The sequence below is a fragment of the Ochotona princeps genome, chromosome 21 (assembly GCF_030435755.1).
Source record: "Ochotona princeps isolate mOchPri1 chromosome 21, mOchPri1.hap1, whole genome shotgun sequence".
Lineage (NCBI taxonomy): Eukaryota > Metazoa > Chordata > Mammalia > Lagomorpha > Ochotonidae > Ochotona > Ochotona princeps.
This window is the reverse complement of record NC_080852.1, coordinates 20772788-20799753: the sequence shown is the minus strand read 5'-3', so window position 1 is coordinate 20799753 and position 26966 is coordinate 20772788. Positions and strand designations below refer to the sequence as shown.

At 43.1% G+C, this 26966-nt stretch overlaps 1 protein-coding gene across 1 annotated transcript in view; it reads right to left on the bottom strand.

Moving 5' to 3' along the window:
* The window catches only part of DNAH12 (dynein axonemal heavy chain 12), a 128294-nt gene that overhangs the window by 56203 nt on the left and 45125 nt on the right, over positions 1-26966 (bottom strand). The window contains exons 26-40 of the mRNA XM_058678477.1: positions 26759-26911; positions 25962-26201; positions 25052-25297; positions 24614-24733; positions 20176-20285; positions 18728-18911; positions 18476-18616; positions 15818-15901; positions 15185-15373; positions 12251-12370; positions 11066-11254; positions 9976-10127; positions 8028-8166; positions 6558-6724; positions 1813-2068 (exon numbers count right to left, since the gene is read on the bottom strand). Coding sequence (XP_058534460.1) covers positions 1813-2068; positions 6558-6724; positions 8028-8166; positions 9976-10127; positions 11066-11254; positions 12251-12370; positions 15185-15373; positions 15818-15901; positions 18476-18616; positions 18728-18911; positions 20176-20285; positions 24614-24733; positions 25052-25297; positions 25962-26201; positions 26759-26911 — 2490 coding nt within the window. The remainder of the gene's footprint in view (positions 1-1812; positions 2069-6557; positions 6725-8027; positions 8167-9975; positions 10128-11065; positions 11255-12250; positions 12371-15184; positions 15374-15817; positions 15902-18475; positions 18617-18727; positions 18912-20175; positions 20286-24613; positions 24734-25051; positions 25298-25961; positions 26202-26758; positions 26912-26966) is intronic.

Below are 26966 nucleotides of genomic sequence, written 5' to 3'. Positions count from 1 at the left end.
GCTAAAACCAATCACCAGCCGAGGTGTGCCGCCATGGAAGACATTTTACTTACCCTGTCAGATTCTTTTACCTTTTATCCATCCTGTCAGATTCGAGCACTGGACAGTACTGAGTCTCACACTCCATGGGAGTATTCATGTTTCCTGATAGTGCTCAAGCAGACACTATGGAGTTGAGGGAACCTCATATTACCTGATTACATTCAAACATAGGAAAAGACCATGCCAGAAAGTAAAATGTGGTAGCTTGCTCTAAAGCTTTCCCAGTGAAAAAGAGGAGGAAAGAATTTCCTTTTGACCACTCTTGTCTCAAAGTCAGTCTACTGTATGTCTCCTTTCTTCTAATCGTTTCCCTTCCTCCACCTTATTAGTTATAATACAGAAATAAAGATTGTTTTTACTATATGGAGAACTCACCAAACGAAGCTTAAACTAAGGAAATTGAATTCAGTCTTTTATCAAATAGTCCAGAAAATAGAAAAACAAATCCTGTGTGCTTTCTGAGTCTCATTCCCCAACTCAACATCCGCACACAGTAGGTCTTAAAGCTTCAAAGATTGGGGGAAGAATTCTTTCCGTATTTCTTTTTAGCTGGTCAACTCCCCTGCCTTCCCAGGAGGTACCCAAAATGTAAACATCCAGTTTGATGAAGGAAGCACCTTTATGTATCAGAATCAACGTACTGCTTCTTTGTTTGCTTAAGGTTTTGTTCACAGCACCACTACTGTGCTGAAACCAGCGGAGAGGAACCGTGGGGAGAGCTGACATTTTTGGAAACAAGGGTCTGACTTTAAGAAGCTTTTTACTTCCTGTTGTTTTAAGTTGAATCCTATTGTATCAAGCTTCCAGAAAGCTTGGATTGGTGAGATGGTCTCTGACTTACCTGCAAACACATTCTTATTCCTTTTACCAGCAGAGATGGGGCTGCTCTGGCCTCGGAGCCAGAGATGACACACGCTGAGGACGCCAAAGCTCTTTCGGGCCCCAACAGCCATCTTGTTTTACTGTTCCTGCCCTTGTATTTCCTTATTATTTTACCACTGCTACTTCTAAACTTATGTGGTCTAGCTAAAAGTAATGTGTTCATAAGCTACTTGAACTTTTTTCTCTCTTTTTAAAGATAAACATGACATTGTAAGGAAAGAGAATGTAAACTAATCTGCAGGAGGAACTGAACAATTGGGGAAATGCCTACTAATAGGGCAGAGACTGATTCCAGATGGCCTTAGGACCACTTTGTCACACTGGTATTATGTTGCCATCTTAGTGATTTAAAAATTGGGCTTGCCATAGACATGTTATCCATTGGCCCACTGGGTTCGATGTCCACTTTCAGCTTTTGGCTCCAGCTCCATGCTAACAGAGCCCAGGAGGCAGCAGTGGGGGTTCAGATAATGGGTTCCTGCCATCTGTGTGGGAAACCTGGGCTGAGTTAGCAGTTTCTGGAACTCCATGGCCCAGTCTTGCCATGGCAGGCATTTGGGGGAAAGAACCAGAAAATAGGACTGGTTTTCCCTCTCCCCCATCAATAGAGATATTTTTGTGATTTAATCAAGCCTCTGGACGATCACATCACTTGTGAAAGGTCATATTCATACAGGTAGAAGCATCAGTTACACAGACACCTAATCCAGAGACTCAGGTTCTCCTCCAGTCTTCGAACTCCTTCTCTGCTAATGAAGACCCAAGTAGCTCAGGAAACAGTTTTTTTCTTTTCTTTTTTTCTTTTTTTCAGGAACAAAAAGCCAAGGTGAAGACCAAATGGGAGACATGTGTAACACTAGACCATTGCCTGTTGCAGCACTCGCTCACCTCCATAGTTCCGCTGACTATCTGGTTCCCAACGATGAAGTACTCTGGTGTAAAATCGTGAGTCCTGAGGTAGAATGCAACGATCGTGGAAAAGATCCGGACCATGGTTTCATCGCTGAAAGCATTGATGGTGCAGATGTTGAAGTGTCGAACAAAACGGGGTGTGACGGGATTGCGTCCACCACCTGGCGGGCCCATGGCGGCAATCAGCTCTATGTCAACCAATGTGATTTTACTCGTGTCCTTCAAGTCATACCTGCAAAGTACATTCAGAAGTGTTCACCTGAATGTGCAGACAATGGAAGGAACTGCAGCATAGGTGACCCCAGGAACTGACTCTGATTTTAGCTTTTCTAAAAGGAACAGCTTTGGATAAGTGTTTTGAATGGCAGAGGATTTTCTGAAGACCAGAATCCTTTCTCTCCTTGGCGTGGCTAACACTGTTGCTCTGATCCTGTGTTTCTCACATGTCTCTCTGCACTTGCCTGTCTTCCTCCACTCTTCCTTCCACTGGACTCTGCACATGTCCTTTTATTTCCGAAACCCCAAAAGCAAAAGCACAGATGAGTGTGTCTATAGTCACTTGGGGCTGATAGTAAGTAGACTGACTGCATGTGCGGCCCTTCTTAGCTAGAGCAACTCTGATTTGTGCCTTTTGTCCCGGAGTCACTATTAACAGCATCCCCCAACTTCCCCACCCCTCCACTTCCAGGACTGTCCCAGTTTGAACCATGAATAACATAGCCCTTGTAGCCACAGCAGAGCCCTGATTCTCTCCTTCTCTCAAATCTTGTCTCCATAGCATATCTGCAGAGTCTAAATATTATCTGGATACTTTGTTATATGGAAAGAGAGTCACGAGGGAATAATAATGCTTCAAAAATGCACCTTAATGTTACAGTTTGCTGAGAAGGCCACAGGTAAGATGGCGGCTATTTTCAATAGATGGTTACATCCTTTAATATTAAAATTCTTGAACAAAATAAGGAGGTTGAGGGAGAAATATATATGGGCCAATCCTTACACTACAAGCACACTAGGAAGAATGAAAAATATGATTTGGTGTTTGACAGTAATCCTGATAAACACCAAAACAATCTGGCTGAGGAAACTGGCAAAATCTACACAAAATCTAAGTAATATTAGAAGCCAATGAAATGTATGAAAAAGACCAATATGCACTGTTAGAAGTGGATTTTCAGAATAAATGTTTAAGTGGAAACAATTCAAAGCCATTACATATAACAAAAGCTGAGCAGATACCAGTTGCAGTCCTGGCTGTTCCACTTTCAATTCTGTTCCCTGCTAATGTGTCTGGGAAAACAGCAGAGGGTGATCCAAGTGCTTGGGCCATTGCACCGTGCAGGAGACCTTGAAGCACTTCCTAACTTCCGGATTGGAATCAGCCCAGCAGCTGTGGCTATTGTGGCCATTTGGGGGGTGAAATAGAGGATGGAAGACCTGTCTCTCCTTCTCTCTCTTTGTAACTTTGCCTTTCAAACAAAAAATAAAGAACAAACCTTTTTAAAAATTATATAGAAGAAAGCATTAAGGACTGGGGGACACACAGCTAACCTGCCAGGGGTTTCTTGGAGGATTCCATGGACCTTTAGTACTGCTGAAAATGTATGTCTACAACATCAGTGAGCAGGCCAGCATTGTGGCACAGTGGTTCAAGCCACTGCCAGTGATGCCAGCAGCCTGCACTGGGGTGCTGGTTTCAAGTTCTGGTCACTCTGCTTCCAGTTCAGTTTCTTACTAATATGCCTAAGAAGGCAACAGGAGATGGTTCAACTACCTGGGCCCCTGAACCCACAAGAAAGACACCAGGTGGAATTCCTGGCTCCTGTCATAGGCCTGGCCCAGCCCCAGCTGACGTGGCCATTTGGGGAGTGAACCAGTGGGTGGATGATCTCTTTTTCTCTCACTATTTCTCCTTTTTTGAGTGTATCTTTGTAACTATCTCTTGACTAAATAAATGCCTCTTAAATATGTGGGGCCAGTGTTGGATAGAGTGGTTCACACTGCCACCATTAGTGCAACATCCCATATGGGTGCCATTCAAGTCCCAGCTGCTCCACTTCCAATCAGTTCCCTGCTAATGCACATGGGAAACAGATGGCCCGGATGCTTGTGCCTGTGCCATCCACACAGGAGACCCACATAAAGCTCTTGGCTTTGGTCCAGCCCAGCGCTGACCCCATTGTGGCCATGTGGGCAGTGAACCAGCAGGTAGATAGAAGCTCTCTGTTTCTCTCTTTCCACTTGCTCTCTAGCTTTTTTTTAAAAATAAATGAGTAAAAAACATCAAGTAGCTTCAAAATTAGTCTATCCTTGCGCTGAGATAAAAAAAATCATGGCCTTATTGAGGAAACTATATTCAAGAGGAGGAAATGAACAATCATCAACCTTAACCAAAATATATGTTTTTAAAAAAATATTAGAGGCTATATTATCACAAAGTTGATGTGGAAGAATGGAAGGGTTTTCTAAAAAATTGCTGTCCAAAGCAAGTCATCACAAAGAACTGGGATTCCAAATAGTAAAAGAAAACATAGCGAATTCAATATTGTAGAAACTGCTAATTATGGTCACCTGGGTTGGAGATCATCCACAAACTGTCAGCCCTCGGGGAATGGTGGGTAGGACGATGTAACAGGTAAATTACTTTCAATAACTGAAAATAATAGATGAAAAAGCAAACAATGTACTGCATTATTAACACCATTCTAATCCCAGTTGCCTAACACATTCAGAGGAACAAAGTCATACAAAGTTATGGATGGAACTTCTGCACAGACCCGGAAGTCACCACTCCATCCCGCCAACACAGGGGAGTTACACGGACAAATCACTGCTCTGGGTATTAGAACCAGCTAGGCAACATGGACCATGGCTTAGCCAACAGACACTTGCTGGCAGAGACCACAATAGGGACCAGTAGCAGGATGGTAAACCCCAGTTGTAGCAGATAACTACTGGGAACTCCAGACAAACAAATCTGAGAGCTAAAATCTCCAGGCAGTCCTGATCAACTGCTAAAATTTTGCTACACTGACCTCCAGGAGCTGGACAAAGTTCTCAGTAAATTCCAGGGAAAATCCCCGTTGTGCCAAGGACAAGTGATGACGAGGAGGAACTATTTAAATATGCCAATACACCAGGTTCTCAGTCAAGCCTTCCCTCGGGAGAAAGGAGCTGGCCCCAGCTCACCAGGGTGGGGTAGTCTCAAAAACCAACTGACCTGAAGGGAGGGCAAAGCCCAGTCTCAGCCCCCTAGCCTTCCTTGTAGCACGAAGGAAATATCACCTTTAAACCGCCCAAAGCATCCTGTCCCATCTACCAGGGGGAGAAAATAAAAAACTGAGAAACTCCCATGAAGTTGACAGTGTGAGCTCACAAAAGAGTGACCACGATAGGACTGCAGAATGCCTGCCTTGTGTGACTACCTACATTACTAGAAGTCTAATTACAGGAGTTCCTCTTACGTGGTACATCACATCAGACTAGCAAGTAAAAATCGCAAGGCCTACCAGAAAGCAAGGAACGCAGTTTGAAGAGACACAGCAAACATCAGAATCAGACATGACAGGGATGGTGGGACTATCAGAGTGGGAATTTGAAGCCACTGATTAAAAGGATAAGGACTGTAGCGTCCAAGTAGATAGCCATGGAAGAACAGAGACCAGTGTAAGAAGAGAGACAGAAACCCTAAGAACAAACCAGAAACGCTAGAAGAGATGGATGCTGTAACATTAATGAAGAATGCTTATGAGCTTACAAAGAAAGGCTGGACCTGGCTAAGGAAAGCAGCTGTGAACCAGAAGATGTGTTAAAACAAACTTCAAAAACTAAACAGATGGATGAAACTTGGACAGGCTGTCTGAGGACCAGGGGACATGTTATGTTATACTGCAAAAGGCATAAAAGATACCTAAGTTATAGAGGATTGTGAGTACTAGAAGGTGAGAAAGAAACACAAGAAATATTTGAAATAATAGTGACTGAGAATTTTCCTTAAGTACATGTCAGATACATTTGCAGGAAAGCCACCCTATGCAGGAAGCTCAGAAAAACAAACAGAAACAAACAAAACTGAAACGCATGGCCGGCCCTACTGCTCTTAAGCTTAAAAAACAAAAACAAAACTACAACTGATGATTTAATAAAAAACCCTGAAAGTAGTAAGAAAAAAAGTTACCAATAGAGAATTACGCCCAACTTCCCCATGGAAGCCTAAGGCTTCACGGGAGAACCCCAGGGGATTCCATCTCCAGATGCTGTGCGCTGAGATGATCAGAAAAGATTCTTAACATATAACATCACACCATCAACACAAAGAGTTCCACAAACTGGAACAAACGAACACCAAAGTATAAAATGACTTCAGTGTAACTTATAACTAACACTAGTTAAGGGACAGGGGTTTGGTGCAATAGCCACACCCTTGTTTGGCAGATCTACCTCCCATGGCACAGCATGTAGGTTTAAGTTCCAACATACCTGCCCTCCAACCCAGCTCCCTTCTAGTGTCTGGAAGGCAGCAGGTGGCGGCTCAAGCATGGCTCAAGTACTTGGGTCTCCCTGAGCACATGGGAGACTCAGTTCCTGGCCCCTGGCTTCATTCTGGCTCCAGCTGTTACAGACATTTGCGGGTGAACTAGCAAATGGAAAAGCTCTGTCCAGTTCTCTTCCAAATTTAATGAAAACAACATATTTAAAAATCAGACAAACTAGATCTTTACCAATTTCCACAGTCAAAAAACTGTCGTAGTAACTCAATAGGAGGTTGAGCTCCATATTTCTCCAAAGCAGGCATATTCATATCATCTATAAAAATGATGCACTTCTTTCCCATAGGTGGTCCAAAAACTCCTTTGCGTCTTTTATCCAATCGAGCCATGATAATGTTCTAAAATTTTCACAAGAAAGAGTGGGTTATATGCCGATTACTGAATTAAGAAATTTATCATCATTGCTTATGTTAAATGATTTTCAACAAGAATATGTATATTGCTAGAATTCATGGGATTTTTATTAGTAACAGTTGCCATTTATTTGTCAATGATTAACATAAAATTCGTATTTGACCTAGAAAGGAAATAATGCTAAATAGCAATTTTGTGTATTTATGTATTTACCCCTATTTTGGGAGATCATTCAAAGAATAATCAGAATTGTTATTTACCCATGTACTTCTAATGCATACACATGTATTTTTAATGCACACATATGTATATTCCTATTATATTCCTCAGCAGCTACCCCAAAGCATCTACTAATACTTACCTGAACAGCCTTTAGCAACTTGGTATAGGTAACACAGACATGGACGGTCTGTTATTTTTTAAAAACACATTTGTTTCATTTAAAAGAGTTACAGAGAGAAAGGGAACAGCAGTATCTCCCACCCACTGGTTCAGTCTCCAAATAGTGGCCATGGCCAGAGCTGGGCCAGTCCAAAGCTAGGAGCTTCCTCCAGGTCTCCCACACAGGTGCAGGAGCCCAAGGACCTGCTCCACCCTCCACGGCTTTTGTGGGTTATTAGCAGGGAGCTGGATCAGAAGTGGAGCAGCTGGGGATTCAGACCCACACCCACATGAATGGCAGTGCTGCAAGTGGAAGGTTAGCACACTATGTCACTGTGCCAGCCCCTCCCTACTGACAGTATTTTTTTTTAATATTTTTAAAACTCATTTGTCCTTTGCAAAAAAATGAGCAGTGAAGTTACTATTATCATTAAAATAAAGCTCCACACAGAAATAGCTCTAAATTTGTACCAATCTGAAGCTAAGGGAATTGTATAGGCTTAAAATGACAGACAGGAGGGGGTCAGAATAGACTGAACAGACATAAATCTAGGAACAGAGGCTAAAGGGCAATTAGCAGAGGTTTGACCGAGTCTATTGATCTGGCATTGTGGGAAGGGCAGGACGTACCACACAGTAACAGTCCAGGGAGCAGCAGGTGCCCCTGGAAGGAGGGTCTAAAAAGAACAATAAAAGGACCTCAGCATCCCTGCCCCCAATCCAACCTTGCTGACAAGCGGGTGTGTGTTTCCTTTCAATAACCCAATCTTCATTCAAAAGATGACTTGCAAAGTAGCTTGTAATTCCCTAGACTTTTAAGGCTTAAATTCACAGATGTCCAGTTGCCACACACACATACACACAGAGTTCAAAACTAGAGATACTTGTTTCTGGTTTTGAACTAACCTGAACCTGATTGGCACTGGTCCGTGCAGAGAAATTAATGTAAAAAGGAAAGTACCGGTCCTTCTCCAAGTGGTTCATCAGCTTATCCTTCACGTACACGGATTTTCCTGTACCCGTCGGGCCCACAAAGAGCATTGGCCTTTATGGAAGCAATGAACACAGCATTCAGAACGGAAAAATGTCACAATATCTTGTACTACACGAAGCTGGAGCTAGTTGAACACTTCAACAATCTTCAACTAGTAACTCATTTTACCTGTAATTGTTGTTTATGAAAGATTGGCAAAAGGAAAATTGGTGTGTATTTTTGCCTATTGTTGCAGGGACTTACAGATCAACATTGCTCAATAAAAAATTCCATTCATAAACAAGTAATAGCATACTTAATTTTTGAAAACATAACATTTTGGGTCCAGTTTGATGGCTCAATTGGTTAATTCTCTGTAAGTGCCAATATCCTATGTGGGCACTGGTTCATGTCCCGGTTGTTCCACTGCCCATCCAACTTCCTGTATATGGCCTGGGAGGGCAGTGGAGAATGTATTAAGACCGTGGGACCCTGCACTTGCATGGGAAACCCAGAGGAGGTTCCTGGCTTTGGATTGGCTCAGTTCTGGCCATCACATCCTTTCGGGGAGTGAACCATGAAGGAAGATTTTTCTGTTCTCCTTCTCTATGTAAATATATTTTCCAATGAAAATAAACAAGTCTTTTTTAAAAACTCACTAAGTTTTCTCCTCATAGAAGTGATGTATTGGTCCCAGCATGATAGCCTAGTGGTTAAATCCTCGCCTTGCAAGTACCAGGATCCCAAATGGGCACCAGTTCACGTCCTGGTTGCTCCACTTCCCACTCAGCTCCCTACTTGTCACCTGGAAAAGCAGTGGAGGACGACCCAAAGCGTTGGGACCCTGTACCTGCATTGGAGATTTGGAATAAACTCCTGGCTCTTGGCTTTGGATCAGCTCAGCTCTGGCCACTTGGGGCCCCTGAGAGCGTGAATCAGCAGATGAAAGATCTTTCTGTCTCCCCTTTTCTCTGTAAATCCGCCTTTCCAATACAAATAAATGTTTTTTTTAAAAAAAGTGATGAGCTGGCGTTTCTGGTGTGGGATACAGCCATGGGCTGGCAATGAGATAGAACACAGTGATGACCACAAGATTGGAATAGTTTGTTCCGTGGTTGTCTCAAAGCCTAAGATAAGGTTTGCTTCCTGGTCATTTCGTTTCAAAGGGGCAGAATGACAGTAATTTGTAAAGCTGACAATTACATGTACCTATTACTGGTAATAATGAGCCAGTTTTATTACTATCTGAAAATGTTTGCCTAGAGGCAAACTCTGATTCTTTTTTCCATTATATATATACACACACATATATACCTACATTCATACATGTATATGCCACACACACACATACATACACAAAAGGAAAGACGGTATTTTCTAACAATTCCTGTGACGCAAGAATTCATTAACATTAATAGTTCCCTCTTTCAGTGGCAACACATGATTCATCTTTTTGAAGTGTTTTCAAAATATCCAGAGACAATTTGTCCCTACCACTTGCTTCCCATTAAATGAATGACACTTTACCTCACACTGGAAGAAAAAAATGTAATCCCCTACCTTAAAAAAAAATAATGCTTATGAATATTATGTAATTTTGTCTGTTTAGTGTTTATCATTAATTGTGCCTAGTGTTTTATATCTCTGGCTTTTGGAACATACAGGAAAGATGATCAAGTACGATGACAAAGGCTTTGGGGTAGACAATGAGCACTCTGGATTCTGGTTTCGCCAGTATCACCAGCCATCACTTTGGACCTCTGAATCAGTTCCGGGGGGCTCAGTTATCTGGAACATGGCCTCAATACTTACCTCAAATTATTATAATCCTATTAAAGTGACGCCATTATTTAAAGTTTATGTTTATAGAAAGTTTCTTACTTTGCATAGGTAACACTCAAATCCATTAGAAATGTGTATCTAATTGTGTCCATTGTGGGGACTATGATGTCTTGAATTTTCATATGTTTATCTTCTAAATTAGTACTTTTAATTAACTCATTCCAATGGAGCCAGCGGCCTCGGCTTTTAAACTACAAGAGAATAGAAGATTTAAAATAGTACAATCACTATCATATTTGGTTTAAAATGATTATAAAATTTTTAGTTACATAAAATAACCTTTTTATTTTTAAAAAAAGATTTATTTTTATTAGAAAGACAGCTTTACAGAGAGAGGAGGTAGAAAGATCCTCTATTTGCTGGTTCACTCCCCAAATGTCAACAACAGCTAGGACTTGACCAAGCTGAAGCCAGGAGCCTCTTTTAGGTCTCCCATGTGGTTGCAGGCACCCAAGACTTGGGGTCATCTTCCACTGCTTTCCTAGGCACATTAGCAGGTACCCAGACTGGAAGTGGAGCAGCTGGGAATTGAACTGGTACACATATGGGATACTGGTGCCATAGGAAGAGGATTAGCCTACTACGCCACGGTGCCAGCCCCATTCCACCGTTATATAGTGGTATAATAGTGCATGATCTTCTTCAGACTATCTGTCTCCCTGCGAATGCGCCTGAGAAAGCTGAAGATGGACTGAGTCCTCGCCATCTATGGAGTAGAGCCAGGCAGAACTCCAGGCTCTGGTTTCAGCCTGGGCCAGCCCCAGCAGCTGCAGTCACCTGGGGAGGAAACCAGCAATACATGATTTCTCTCTCCTTCTCTCCTGCCCTGTCTCCTTCTGTCTCCATTTCAAAAATGCTTAAATGTTTTTTTAAAAAGACACTGAGTACTATTTCCAAGAACCTTTGCGGACTCTTATGAAGTGGGAAAAACCCAACACATGTAAAAATGACACCAAGAATATTAGAGCAAATTTGTCTATACTCTCCAGAAGTTGTGGGAGAATTAAAGAAAAAGGACTAAAAAGGTCACCCCAGGAGTCAGACCGTCCCTAGCAGGGACCCACAGGCGCTCTGGCTGCTGACCCAAGGCGGTTTTACATTTCATCCTAGCAAGCACTTCAGATCTTACCTCATACGTGTAGTCATAGATCAGGCCTTTTTCCTCAAATGGGCATTCCCATTTACCCACGGTGGCTGGCACTGGTATTTCTTCGTCTTTCCCCATTATGGTTGTGCGTACGAAAGCGTCAAAAGCAAGGCGACCATCTGTATCACAACTTCCTCCAAGAGACCAAATCAAAGAGAATATAAAGCAAGCCTATGGGTGAAAGAAATATTTCAAAGATTTATACAAATGATTTTCAAAAAAGTTCTGAAAAAACCCTAAAATTTAACATTAGGGCCTATTCAACCTACTTGCAACAGGTATATGTGTGCACAGACATATAGAGAGATATGAATGGAGCACAGCTAAGCCATATAAGAGATCGTTCCTCTGAGGGGCTGGTGTGATAGTGAGCAAGCTAATCCTCAGCTTGCAGGGCCGACATCCCATATGGGTGCCAGTTCGGGCCCTGGCTACTCTACTTCTGATCCAGCTCCCTGTTAAATGACCTAGAAAAGTTCATTTTGGAACTTTTCAAGTAAAATCAATCAAACCATCCATCCACTCTCTGGAAACAACTGATACAAGAATTTGTCTTTTAGGAATTTATTGTAGCTACACTCCCCCTGTAAAAATGATAGACATCCAAGAAACTCCCCGCAGCACTATTTGTAATAAGCAGAGACCAGAAGCAACACAAATCTCCTTTCCACAGGGGTTCAGCCTAATTAGATTATGCTATACACACTGAGAAGCATACAGCTATTACAAAGAGTGTCACTTGGGGCTGACATTGTGGCACAGTGGGTTAAGTCATGCTCAGCAACACCAGCATCTCATATGAGTGCTGGTTTGCGTTCCAGCTGCCCCACTTATCATCCAGTTTTGTGCTAACATTCCTGACAAAGCAGACGGCCCAAGTAGTTGGACCCCTGTCATCCATATGGGGGACCCAGATGGAAACTCAGGCACCTAGGACTAAAATTGGTTTAATATTAAATCGTGTCCTCATAAGTAACTGCTGTGGCTCCTTCTGATATATTGAGCTCTCAGTAAAACGCTTCTTAGCACCAGAATGCCAAGGAAGGGCGTCTCCTGCTCGTCTGTGTGTGATTAGCTCCCAAACAGCTCTGCTCCTTTGATGCCAACATGATTGGTGAGGCTCATCTTTACTACGGAACTATGAACCGGTTCAAATGTGCAACCCACCATGATCCAGACCCGGATGTGCTTGCTTGATGGCTCATTTTCCACCAGATCACAGAGCAGGGATTCGAAGAGGCGTGTGAGGGACACGACCACATTGCTGTTGCTTGTGGGTATCAGCTCCTGCAGAGGGCAAACATGAAGACACAGCTCAGCCTGCTGGGCTGGCAGCCCAGCTGGAGAGTCAAAGAAAAGTCCATCTGAAATACATATGTTAAACCCACTCCAATCAATGATCAAATATTTTTCAAACTGGAAAAAGCATATATAGTTTTCATAGCCTTTAAAGTTAAAAACTTAAATGGTAGGTGTGACAAAGGTCTTTCTCAAATATTTGAGTTTGGCATAGGTAATTATAAGATTCTAAATTCTCTGCCAAATGAAAACTTGTGGTAAGAGATTAAATAGTGTTCTAAGGATAGCATAAATGAGACCTCTTATAGCCACTCAGTATTAATTTAGTCAAGAAGCATTTATGAAAAGCATGCTATCTATATACCTAATTGACAGATACAATTCCTGAAAAGGAGTAATATTAAAATTAAATCAACAACAAAGTGTGGTAAAATCGCCATATGGGTAGAAGGAACCTTCCAGAGTACCTGGGATAAGTCTAACTCAGCCCCAAGGAAATGCCAAGAAAGACTTCTTGGAGGAAGTGACACTGAGCTGAACTGTGAGGGAAAGCAGTAGTTAGCAATGTGGGAAGGTGGCAAGGCTGCTTATGGCAGGATCTGGTATCAAACCGGAGGAAATGCGGACGTGAGCACACATGCCTGAGGGGGTTCTGGGGGATGTGAAAGACGAATGGGTAAAGAGTAAGATTCGCGGGACTGCTGTGGCATAGTGCATTATGCTGCTGTTGACACTGGCATCCTGTAACAGTGCACTAGTCTGAGTCCCTGCCGCTCTGCTTCTTATCCAGCTCCCCACCGTTGTGTCTGGGAAGGCAGCAGGAGACGCATCCCTACAGGAGACCAGGATGAAGTTCCTGCCTGGGTCCAGCCTAGATCCCGGCTGCTGCAGCCATTTGAGGAGTGCATCAGCAGATTCAAGATCTCGCTTTCTCTCTCTCAAATAAACAGATCCTTTTAAACTTAAAAAAAAAAGAGCAAGGGTTGAGAAGCAGACGACTGGAACGTCCTGAAAGGTGTTATGAGCTGTGTCAGGGACCTCGCGGTAAGCACAGAGGAGGCCAGAGTGGCCAGTGACTCAGGTGGGAAATGATGAAGGTCCGCACAGCGGGAGGGGGGCTGTGAGACAGTGGCCGAGAAGCGGAAACGGAGAGGAGGGGATGGGCACCAACGCTGTCAAGAAGAGGAGGTCAGCTGCTCTCGCGGACTGACTGGATACAGAAGATACCAGAATGAATCAGGAAAAGACAGACGTGGCACTACTTACCTAGAAAGATGGCACCTTGCTTGTATTACCTACGACACCTAGTATCACAGCTTGAAGATTGGAAACCGTACAAGGACTCCAGGTGTTTTCTCAAGAAAGGCACGCACAGAATCTTCATCGGTTAGAATTTTTTTTTTTTAATGCAGCATATTTTTCCCACTCCCTGAGATAATAGTTTAGGTTGAGTAATCTGCTAAATCTTTTTTTTTTAAAGATTTATTCATTTTATTACAGCCAGATATACACAGAGGAGGAGAGACAGACAGGAAGATCTTCCATCCGATGTTTCACTCCCCAAGTGAGCCGCAACGGGCCGGTACGCGCCGATCCGAAGCCGGGAACCAGGAACCTCTTCCGGGTCTCCCACGCTGCCGGGCCCATTGCCTATTAAATTTTAAAGTCACTTCTTTGTGGTGATCAAAAGAGAATTAAAAGATTTGGCGTGGCCTAGCGGCTAAAGTCCTCGCCTTGAAAGCCCCGGGATCCCATATGGGTACCGGTTCTAATCCCGGCAGCTCCACTTCCCATCCAGCTCCCTGCTTGTGGCCTGGGAAAGCAGTTGAGGACGGCCCAAAGCTTTGGGACACTGCACCCATGTGGGAGACCCGGAAGAGGTTCCAGGTTCCCGGCTTCGGATCGGCGCGCACCGGCCCGTTGCGTCTCACTTGGGGAGTGAAACATCAGATGGAAGATCTTCCTCTCTGTCTCTCCTCCTCTCTGTATATTCGGCTTTCCAATAACAATAAAATCTTTAAAAAAAAAATTTAATAGGCAAAAATATTCAGTGCAGTGATATGACAGAAGTCAGTCAGAAGGAACTTCATCAATGAATTTATTCCTGTGGAAGTAATATAGGGGTGTGTGTGTGTGTGTGAGTGTGTGTCATAGTGACTGAATGGTGATCCTCAGAAGACATGACCATGGCCTAATCTATGATTTTATGAATACAATGTTATTTGAAGGTGTGATTAAGCTATGGATTTTAATGGGATCCATTCCGGAGGATGTGATAGGTGGTCAGTTCCAAACCCTGGACCCTTCTCAACACCACACAGAGAAGCGAGATGTGACGTGGATGAAGAGCCTGGAGCCAAGGACTGTTCAGGGCTGCCGGGACTTGCCCACAGTCGTGAGGGATCCACTTCTGGTGCTTGTGCCACGACCGACCTCAGCCTCCAGAACTCTGGTGGATACACTTCTGCCCACGGAGGCCACCTACCCTGGGGTGTCTGCAAACTAACACAATATGAGAAGCTTTCATATGCAACGCCAAGTACACACGTGCCTTTGTAAAGGTAGGGATTTAAAGTAAGAGTGGAAAATCATTGGGATTTGGATAGCTTTCGAGACCATTGTTTTATATGGATAGTTTAGCTGAAGTGCACTCCAACCTCCAGGTTACTCAGCTGTATGTTGAGCAACATAAAGACCACCCAGCAGGCAAGGTGTTAGCTCTTCACCTCACCACTGTGACTGCACTTCCTCAAGCTAAGTGGAAACTGCGAAAACTTGAGTGGGTCAGAACACGAGTGTTACCTTGCACTGTTTCTTTCGAAACTTCAGAGCAGGTGGTATTAGCCAGTCGAAAAGTTCCCTCAGAAGTGCTTGGTGCTCAGCTTCCCGCAGGGGACCCTTCAGGGAATTCAGCCAGGAAGACACGAGCGGCTCCCACCCGAGCTGTGAGGGCTCCATGTAAATCATGCCGCAGCGGCTGACGGTGGCTGGCTGCAGGAGACAGACAAGGAGTCTTGCTCTGTGGTGGCTTTGTATAGCAACGGCTCCTGGAAATCACCAGCTACTTCTAGACATGACTTAGGAGTCCCTTCCAGATCTGGTTCCTATCTGTCTCGACAGTCCCATCTTCACCAGATGGTCCTCAAATAGAAAACTACTTTCATTCAACTCAGTTTCCCAGGAAGGTCATGGTTCCAGGTCTTTATACACCATCATCTCAAAACCTGGAAAGGCCCAAACAGCCACCCTACAGAAGTCTTCCACCTTCTGCAAAACCCGATCAGGCATCCACACCTGCCATGGTCCAGCCCCTTCTTGCATGCTCGCCCCTCCCTGCTCTCAGAGGACCTGAGTCACTAGCACACTGCTCATCCCTCCTAAGCAAGCATGGTGAAACTAATCACAAAAAGTGAATAAATAAAACAATGAACTTACTGAGGCCTGGGAAAGGTCCATGGTTTCAAAGATGAGGCTCATCTGAGGGGACATCTGAATTATTTCTCCACTCATGAGGCAAAGCTAAAGGCAATTATTTTTTGTTATTTTAAAAATATTTCCAAATTAGATAAAAATGTATCCTAACAGAAAGCATCTCCTGTGAGATAAAGGAATAAGTATTTGAATTGAAGCAGAAAACCTTTAATTCTAGGTCTAGCTCCATCAGTCATTTCCTAGATAAGCTAATATTTTCTGCATCCGTCTCTTCCACCAAACAGGTGTTTCCCTTTCCATTACTGAACCCTTTCAATTCTTTGCCTACATTTTTCTTTCAGTGGTTCATCTTTACTTCTTGTCATCCCAGTCCTATTGTTGCTTCTGTCTATATATTAACAATGAGGCCCCTTTTAATATTTTTGGATTAAAAAAAATGAATGGTATAGAGCTGGGTCACCCAACACGGCAGCCACTAGCCATTTGTGGTGATTTACGTTAGTGTCAATGCGTTAGCATTCAACAAAATTCAAAATTGTTCTTCAGATTGTACTCAGTCACCCTTCAAAATGCTCCAGGGCCATGGGTGACTGATGAGTGCTCATTCCATCAGATAGTATTGAGATTCCCAAAACTGTAGAAAGTTCTATGTGACAGTGCTGGCCTACAACATTCCAACTTCCATTTATTTCAGAGGCAGAGAAAGTGGTGATGGGGAGAGCAGAAACAGAGACAAGGATGGAGAGCTGGTTTCCTCTCAAGATGCCCTCAAGGGTTGGGGCTGGGCTAGGGTTCATGCTGGGGACTGGCATCCCATCCATGTCCCCCGTGTGAAAGCAGGGACCCAAACATCACTGCTGCCTCCCAGCAAAAAGTTGGCATCGGGAGTCGGAGCCAGTAGTGGAAGCGAGATACCCTGATGTGTGACATGGATGTTTTAACGTGGGGACTCAATGGCGGTCCCCAGAACAGTAGGACTCTTGTACCATAACATGATGCAGCACACATCCCTCTCTGACACCAGTTTGGGTAGTGGAGTCTTCAGGCTCTCCAGTGTTGTTTACTGGCTACTTCTAGGCCACCCTCAAGGTCAATCAACTGTTCTTTGAACAGCTGCTATTTTGTCACCCATAACCAAGGATTCCTCTCTGCTGAAAGCCACTGGCAGGTGGCCCAATCTCCTTCTCTCCACAGTACCTCTGACATGATCCAGTGTGGGTAAGGACGAGCGTCTCAGTCCCTCAAAAGCTGGACCACTGTGTTTCATTCAGTCTTTTCTCGTGCTTCTCTCCAGGCAGTCAGTTCATGCATCTGAGGCCTTCCCCTGCCTCATCTCATGCTCTTCCTACAGCTTCCAATCTGCCCCCTTCTCCCACTCATTCGCTCCTACCGCACTTGCTCTTCATGCTCTGAAGGACTTTCACAGCCCTGTCATTTTGCTTTCATTGGTAGCAGCTTCTGATCTATGCTTCAATGCTTCTCTACCAGCTTCACGCCATTGGTTATTAAATGCCTCCATTGATCAACCTCAGCAAGACCAAAACCCAACCTACTGGGGCTGGGAGTGATGCTGTCACAAGGGCAGACCTTGCTACACTTAAAACTGTGTCTTCAACACAGTGTGACTTTCAGGGCTTCCCAGATACGCACCTATGCTTTCCCTGACAATTCTCTTTTCTGTTTTCCATAATGGTTGCTTTAACTTCATGTTATCTGCAAAGAACCAGGGCCCAGCACTTCATAAAGAGAAGTTATAACAAAAACTGCCTACAAGTTTCTGCCATGCAATCTGTACATTCACCTATGTCTACAACTACCTCTCACACTTCTCTCTCACCCAACAGGCAACGATCCTTCTACCTGCCTCTGAATCCTTGAACTCACTTTACTCATTAACCCCCTCTCTGAATCGTCGTGGCTTCTTGTATATTTACTTTCTATCCTCAGCTCAATGTTACTGAAATTTTTAGCTCTATTTTTACTTCCTGTCTCTTCAAATAATTTTTTTTTGAAAAGTGAAGACACTCAAGAGCATTCTCCTATTTATATCAAGGTCACGAATTGGCAAAATTTGCTTATCATGAATATTAGAATAGTGATTATCACACAAGTTAGAATGGGAGTGTATGCATAGACAGGGAAGGCACACGAGTGAATGTAGGGTACAGGGAGTTTTCTGTGTCTATCTGGGTAATGTTTATTTGAATGCATATATATGCTAAAGTAATGCAAACCAGCACACATAATCTACCTTATGTATACTTGCTCTCAAAGCATCAGAAGGCTTTCCTTTGAAGTTCTGTTGCATATCTCACTGCACACATATATAGGAACGCTGCAACATTCAATATTTCCAAAAAGGAATAAGGCCTTTTTTACTTTTTCTTAAAATAACAATTCGAAGTTCCGGAAGAAATCATTAGCTTGAAGTTACCAAATAGAAGACTATGCCAGTCAGCTAACACAAGTTTTAAAATTCTCATTGTATTAAGAAAAAGTAAAGAAAGACTTGCTACCACATAGCTTTCATTGACAGGATAGTTTCGAAGTATACTCAAGTTGCTGTCTCATTTAGAATGGTTCATCTTGGTTGCCTGAATGTTGAACCCAATAACAGTGCGACATTAGGTCTGAGGTCGCTTGTTTTTAAACATGACATACCTTTTTATTGTCGTCCAGGACGGTGTTCAAGCTCTCTATCCACAAGGTGTCAATAGGACCATCAAAGACAACCCACTTCCGGTCAGGTGTTTCTGCTAAAGCGAATTCTCTGAAAGTGTTAGCCACAATACCATCAGTCCACTGCAGGGAAAAAAGCACAAGAAAGCTCCCTTTGTAAAACTGCACTTAACAGTGAAAGCATGAAAACACTGCAGATGTCTGGGCTGGCTGTGCCGTCAAGCTGTGCAATACCTCGTGAGACACTGGGTCAAACTGCCCAAAGAGTTGGCCCATGGTAATGGACTTGGGGTTTACAGTCCGGTAAATGACCTTCTCCTCCTCTCCGTAGCCATGTTCGTTCATAAGGGTGAGAATATCAGCCAGCACGTGCAGAACTTTGGTCTTCCCGGCAAAAGGTTCTCCTACTAACATGAAACTATGAAAGCACAGAAGCAAGTAGGTAATTAACCCAAGAAATAACACCGAGTTGTTTAGACCTCTACAGAACTGTGCATCCTGTGATAATTACCGCTCATCTTTTTTTGAAATTTTAGGAATTTTTCCACAGACACAAGGTAAAAAACAATAACGTCTTTATATTAATATCAGTAAATAAGTATAATAAATAATTTCCTTACATTAATATCAATATCTAGTTAAAAAGATATAATAAAAATTTCAGCAAGTGGGCCCGGCACGGTAGCCTGGTGGCTAAAGTCCTCACCTTGCACGTGCTGGGATCCCATAGGGGCACTGGTTCTAATCTTGGTGACTCTGCTTCCCATCCAACTCCCTGCCTGTGGCCTTGGAAAGCAGTCAAGAATGGCCTACGGCCTTGGGACCCTGCACCCATGTGGGAGACCTGAAGAGGCTCCAGGCTCCTGGCTTTAGATCGACTCAGCACCAGCCATTGCAGCCGAATGGGAAGTGAACCAGTGGAAGGAAGATCTTTCTGTCTTTCCTCTTCTCTGTGTATCTGATTTTCCAATAAAAATAAAGAGATCTTTTAAAAAATTTCCAGATGATAAAACTTAATTACATTTTAAATTAAACATTTTATTAGTAAACTAAGAGACAGAGACATGGAGAGATGGAGGGAGGGTGGGAGAGAGAAATAGGGAGAGAGAGAGATCTTTCATTGTGGTGGTTATCACCAAATGAGTTTTCCTTACTAACCCTTGCTGGGCCTGCAATACAATAAAGAAACGAATTTTGGTCTTGTAAGCTACTGGGAAAGGGAGGGAAGGGTAGCTTGCTCCTAAACCATCTTCAAACTCTGCTGCTGCTTCTGGTTTACAAATTGTAGTTGTTTTAACAGTTCTATTTAAAAAATAACTACTGGGCCCAGCACAATAGCGTAGTGGTTAAGGTCCTCGCCTTGCATTCACCAGGATCCCATATGGTCGCCAGTTCTAATCCCGGTAGCTCCACTTCCCATCCAACTCCCTGCTTGTGGCCTGGTAAGGCAGTCGAGGATGGCCCAAAGCCTTGGGACCCTGCACCCGTGTGGGAGACCTGGAAGAGTTCCTGGTTCCTGGCTTCGGATCAGCATAGAACTGGCCGCTGCGCTCACTTGGGGAGTGAATCATCAAACAGAAGATCCTCTCTCTCCTCCTCTCTGTATATCTGCCTTTTGAATAAAAATAAATAAATCTTTAAAAAAATAATTACTAACTCTGGCCACGAGTGTGCAAACTTACCCATGTCTAACGATCATCATCTCATAAGTCTGAATGATTTTGTTGAGAAAAAATTTCACAGGCTGAAGATTATGAGCTTTGCAAGCTTCATGGGCACACTCCAAAAATTCCTGAAATAAAAGAAAAAACAGGATACATATCGATAAGGTGGTATTTACAAATCATACCATAGGTCTCTTCAATGAAGTTAGCTTTTTATTTTAAAGTAAAAAATGGGATTTTCATGTTGATAAATTATGTCTTCAAATTATTTTTCAAACTAAGAGAAGGGGTAGAGTACTTTTGATTGATTTCCATTTCAAACCATAAATCATTCATGACCATTACTTTACAACATCAGGGGTATGCTGCACAGCAATAACTTTTTAATAGCATTTCCCAAAATTGCACTTTTGGATAGGCTATGGGAAGATATGCCAGACAACCCTTCATACTAGGCCATCTATAAATTAAAGTCTTAGAGGACTTCTGTACAATTTAATTCTGTGTTGCTTAACCGATAAGGATACATCCTGAGAAATTTGTCATTGGGTACAAATACCATCAAGTTTACCTACACCAACAATAAAGCCTACCACCCAGCAAGGCTGTCTATATGATAATTGCCATCATGCCCCAAAAGCATTATGCAATGCTTGTCTAAGTCCACAGGAATTAAGCTTCAGAATGAGGTGAGCCTTCTCTGTCAAGCTCAGTACATCAGCTGCTATTGTGTCTGGGGACATTTCCTAAATCTGGACAAGGTACACTGGATTGAATCTGCTACCAACAAAAGTACCGGCCTAAAGGGAGGAGAAACAACAGAGATGTTAGTGGCTATGATAACTGCTGTGACAGATTCGAATTTCCAGGAGCACCAGACACGCAACTGGCCCACCACATCTCCTGTGCTCATGGAGCATAAGTGTTACCATAGAGCCCGAGGCCTCCACTGCAGTGTAGAGAGAGCATCTCTTTAGTCTTATGGTGCTTAAGATCCCCAAATCTGTCTAGAGCGAGGGGCACAGAACACTGGAGAACAAGGACTACTCTACAGACATTAGAACTGGAAGTAAACCACAGCTCAGTAATGCTCTTAGGTCAACTCCTGATTACTGAACAGCTCAAGCTAATCTCATTTAAAAGGAAAAGAGTTTTTCCATAGGAAAAATAGCACCAGCTTCGCCTATAGAATTGTTTCATATTCAGCGTTTAATAATGATTCAAAATTAGAAGTCATGAGAAAGAGCTGGTAACAAGAGAAAAACTGATACACAAAGAAACCCAACAGATGACCCAAAATATATTCCTTAGTTTAAAAAAAAAAAGCTATAATTTTCTTAAAATACAAGACAAAATAGTGCAGAGAAATAGAATCTCTAAAAACAATCAGATGTAGTATCATGGAAAAAATGTGTAAAATGAAGAATTCGGTGAATGGGTTGTCAGCAAACATTACAAACCCAAAGAAAGGATCATTAATCTTGAAGACAGGTCAATTACAAAGTTCAAGTAAAGCACAGAGAGAAAATAATGCGAAATGAAACAAAAACTGAGCCGAAAGCTATGAATGAGACTATATAGTATGGTCTATCATAATGCTGTTGGAGTCCCAGAAAGAAAGGGGAGAAAAACAGGGTGAAAATATTTAAGTTACAAGGAATTTTCTAGAAAAATACAACAACCCACGGATTTGTGACACAGTGAATTCCAAGCAGAATTAAGCACAAATCCAGATGAACACTAAGCACATGAGTCAACTGCTTATAAGCAAGGAAAAAGAAAAAAATATTAAAATACTTAATTTCATATTAAGTTAGCAAGAAGCAAGCATCAGAAAAGAAAAATCTGACTTCTAAGCATAAGAAGGAAAGCCACGAGTCTGTGGAGAAACATCCTTGATGGCTGGGGAAGGCGAGGGAGGAGACCCTAACCACCTGAAATGTACACCCAGTAAAAACTGCACAAAAGGGAAAAGCAAGCAGACATGTTCAGACAAACAAAAGTTGAGAAAACACAGATTAAACACCAAAGAAGACCATAGGAAATTTTTTAAAGAGCAAAGATCCTAGACAAGGCACTTTTCTGCTGCCAGGAATTAAAAAAAAAAAAGCACTGGATGTGGTGAATGCACAAAGAGATGGGTTTTACTCAGCAGCGCTTGCCTCTCTGCCCGAATCGTAACACCGCACCATCTAACAAAGCTGAGCTCCCAGAAGTTCAGTGCAGAGGGGTAGGGAGAGAGGGGAGCAGTGACCCATCAGGCACACAGAGCTGGACAGAGTGGGAACTGGAGCTGCTGTCCCAGCACACTGCCAGGCAAGCACAGTTCATTACGACAGTACTGCGCATGGCAAAGTCGCTCCAGAAAGGATTTTAATGCTCTCACCCTACACACACAGACAGATACAGACTAACTTCAAAAGGTTCCTGGAAAATGTGCCTTCTCAACTCCACTCTCCACCAGTCTTTGAAGTTTACTCCTTTTGGAGACCATGGATTTGCTAATCATCAGCCTGATTTGATCATGTAATATGAGGGCACTTAAAAAAATTTGTGGAAAAGTTTTAAATTCATGCAATTTTTCCAAAAATATAATTTTTCATGAACTTGTTCAACTTCCCTCACATGCATGGATTTAAATATTTTTCCAGTAAGATAAATATATCTTTTCATTACGTTTCCCTTTAACTTTCTGAAGCACTCTAATATGCATGTGCCAAGTAACAAAAATAAAACGGGAAACAGCCAGTACTGTGGCATAGTGGGTAAAGCTGCCACCTGCAGTGCTGGCATCTTTCCATGCAGTTCCCTGATGATGGGCCTGTGAAAGCAGCAGAGGATGGCCCAAGAATTTGGGTCCCTGCACCCACGTGGGGGACCCAGATGACGCTCCAGGATCCTGATTCAGATCCATTCAGTTCTGGCCATTGCAGCCATTTGAGGAGTGAATCAGCATATGGAAAATCTCTCTCCTTCTGTAACCCTGCCTTTCAAATAAACAAATAAACCTTTGACAAATTTTAGGAAGAAATAAAATTGAGAAAGTATATATTGTCAAAGTATATAACAGGCTTTGACATCCTGCATGTTTAGATTCTGGAATGCTTTTTGCATAAAAAAATAAACATTTTTGTTTTTTACAAATAGGTTAAAAACTTTATTTTCAAAGGGAGGGAGAGAAAGAAAGTCAGTCAGTCTTCTATTCACTGCTTTACCCCTTTAATGAACAACAGCCAGGGCTGGATCAAGCTGAAGCCAGGAGCCCAGGAGCCCTCCGAGCTCTCGCATGTGGGGAGGCAGGGATCCAGGCACGTGAGACTCTGGATTGGCATCAGAGGACCAGAATCGCCTAGTGTGGGATGCTGGCACTCCAAGGAGCAACCTAACCATTGTACCACATGCTCACCTCAATTTTCTTTTAATTTCCTTTTAGGATTTATTTATTTTTACTAGAAAGGAAGATTCACAGAGAGAAGACTAGACAGAGAAGGAGCTTCCATCCACTGATTCACTCCCCAAGTGGCTGCAATGGCCGAAGCTGAACTGATCCAAAGCCAGGAGCCAGGAGCTTCTTCTGGGGCTCCTACACAGGTGCAGGATCCAAAAGCTTTGGGCCATCCTCTACTTTCCCAGGCCACAAGCAGGGAGCTGGAAGGGAGGTGGAGCAGCTGGGATACTAACTGGTGCCCAAATGGGACCCCAGTGCATGCAAGGCAAAGAATTTAGCCCCTAAGCTACTATGTCAGACCCCAAATTGTTTGCTTTTTAAAAGTCAGTGTATTAAATTAGAGGATCAAGGTCTTATTATAAGATACATTACTACTTCCATTGTTACCTGATGCACTATGCACTATAGATGATATATCTTAGAAGAAATAATAAACTTGCAAAAGTATTTTCTTACAAAAACATCATCTTGGGGCATGGCACGGAGGCCTTGCAGTTAAAGTCCTCATCTTACATGTGCCAGGATCCCACATGGGTGCCGATCTAATCCCGGTCACCCCGCTTTCCATCCAGCTCCCTGCTTGTGGCCTGGGAAAGCAGTCAAGGACAGCCCAAGGCCTTGGGATCCTGCACCTACATGGGAGGCCTGGAAGAGCTCCTGGCTCCTGGCTTTGGATCAGCTCAGCTCTGGCTGTTGCAGTTGCTTGGGGAGTGAATCAACAGACAGAAGACCTTCCTGTCTCTCCTATATATCTGCCTTTCCAATAAAAATAAATAAATCTTTTCAAAACAGAACAAAACAAAAATCATCTTGTACTTGAATCTTAATGTTTAACCCTAGTAACATATCACAGAATGTGTCAACATTGTTATTCCCATTAAGTAAATTTGTCAAATAGGGATTAGAGTTGCAAACAGAATAATTTCACTCATTTCATAAAACTGTAAACAACGGGGTCATCAGACCAATCCACTAGACAGAAGCGGGTGTTCTCACGGGCTCACATACATGATAATCAGCTTCAGGGAGCTTGATGCCAGGAAACAGATCACTAGTTATCCCGTTAAATAAAGGCACGTCATGCGATAGAAACTTCGGTTCATTGACGTCTTTAATTGACCGAAGGAGCTGAAATCACAAAAAATGGGGGGTAGAACTGAAGTTCATGCCAGCATTTGTGTCCCCTACCACAAAGTTTGGTTATGTTCGTCCCACGGAATCACCGCCCCCCTATAAAAAAAAAATGATCGCTGTGCTTAGCAAACCAAAAAGTCACTGGATTCCTATCCGCTACAATGAACACCACAAGCTCCAAACAAAACTTAACTTCATTTAGAAGATTCGAAGTACTCATGCTCTCAATGGATGCTTTACAATTCCTCATTGACCTCACTTAAAAAAAAAAAAACAAAAATCTTCCACGAGGTACCTGTATGTCACACTTACAAGTATGTCTTCGTTTTCATTTGGAAATTTGAGCTTCAGGTTGCCAGCAGCCACGAGGACCGCTTTCACGGCTCGCATCCCGTAGTCATAGTGAAACTGTGAGGACAGCTGCTCTGAGCAGAGCCTGTAAGTCATCACTATCTTCACGGAGAGAGGCTTCGCGTTCAAAAACCCATAGGAGTAGAGGGAGATTTCTGCAATGAGGGCATAGTTGGGGACCATCATAGCCACCGTTCTGAAAAGAACCTGAGAGATACGGGGGAAAAAATTATGTTACTGACATACAGAAGCTGTTTTTAAGCTAAACTTGGGGATTAAAAAAAAAAAATGATGATGGAGGCTCAACTGGCTAACTCTCTGCCTGTAAATGCTGGCATCCCCTATGGACGCTGGTTTGTGTCCTGGCTCCTCCACTTCCCATCCAGCTCCCCGCTTACAGCCTAGGAGGACAGCAGAGGGTGGAACAAAGCCATGGACCGCTGCACCCACATGGGAGGCCTGGGAAAAGGTTCCTGGCTCCTGGCTTCAGATTGGCTCAGCTCTGGCCATCACGGCCCTCTGGGGAGTGAACCAGAAGGCAGAATATCTCTTTGTTTTTTGTTTTCTCTGTAAATCTGGCTTTCCAATAAAAAATAATTTTGAAAAAAGAAAGAGATCATGGTGATGTTCAACTGTATTCCCTGAATGCACTGCCCTCCCCCACAAATGCTGTAATTTGTCCGTATACTCAGGCATTTGCATGCACATAGTATTTTGGGAATGGCTAAAAGAAGTTTTTGCCAATCTACCTTACAGAAAATAAAAAAGATGGAATGACAGATACATACTAAGCACTGATTATGTTCTGAATACATGATGCTGTTATCATTTGGCTACCCATGCTATACTCAAAAAAAAAAAAAAAAATTACCTTAAGGTTGTCTGGCAACTCGGAGCGCCCTGCGTAGCCAGGATTCATAGTGATTGCCACGAAACAGTTGGGATTGAGCTTGAGCTCGGTCCCTTCGAAGAGGAACATGTCTAGCTTCTGCTGAATGGCTCTCTGGATGCACAGGATCTGCTGTGCCACCACGGACAGCACCTCCAGCTCAATACGGTTAAACTCGTCGAAGCAAGCCCAGGCACCCGAAGACGCCAACCCTTTAAAAAACTAAGCACACGGTGAGGACGAGGGGACGGGGAGGTTTCTCAGACCAGGGCATAACCTCTGATAACAAATATTTAACTTTTAAGTCAAAACTGAACTTTAGGTTACTAAAAGGCTCCCTCTCCCCTCCCTCCAAAAAACAATGTCCTTACCCCTAAATTAGAGTTCAAGTAATTCTTTTTTTAAAAAATTAATTATTTTGCATTATGTGACAGTTTCATAGGCTCTGGGAATCCCCCCACCCCTCCCCACGCCCCTCCCCCCGGTGGATTCCTCCACCTTGATGCTGTATCACAGTTCAAATTCAATCAAGATTCTTTCCTTGCAAACGTATACCAAGCATAGAGTCCAGCTACTTATTGTCCAGATGGGTTGAACAGTTTCTTGGGGAGACCATTTCTGGTCCGAAGTTAGAGCTGGTAGAATATCATCCCAGTCATCAAGTAATTCTTAAAACACATTCAAATAAGCTTTAGATAGGAGCTGGCTGCCGTTTACCCAGTTAGACCCAGATGTCAGCCTGTAGCTGAATTATATTGGCAATCTAGCCATGTGACTACCTTTCCCATGGCGAGGTAATCCAGCCCATCAGAGCAGTTGAATACCACACACTGCACAGCCAGGGCCTTGGCCAAGTCCTTAGTGGTTTCGGTTTTTCCTGTGCCTGCTGGCCCCTCTGGAGCTCCTCCCAGGTTTAAGTAGAAGGCACCTATCTGAAAACAGAAATGTAACAAGTGGTTGTGGAGAAGGTTCCAAGCGGCAGTAATG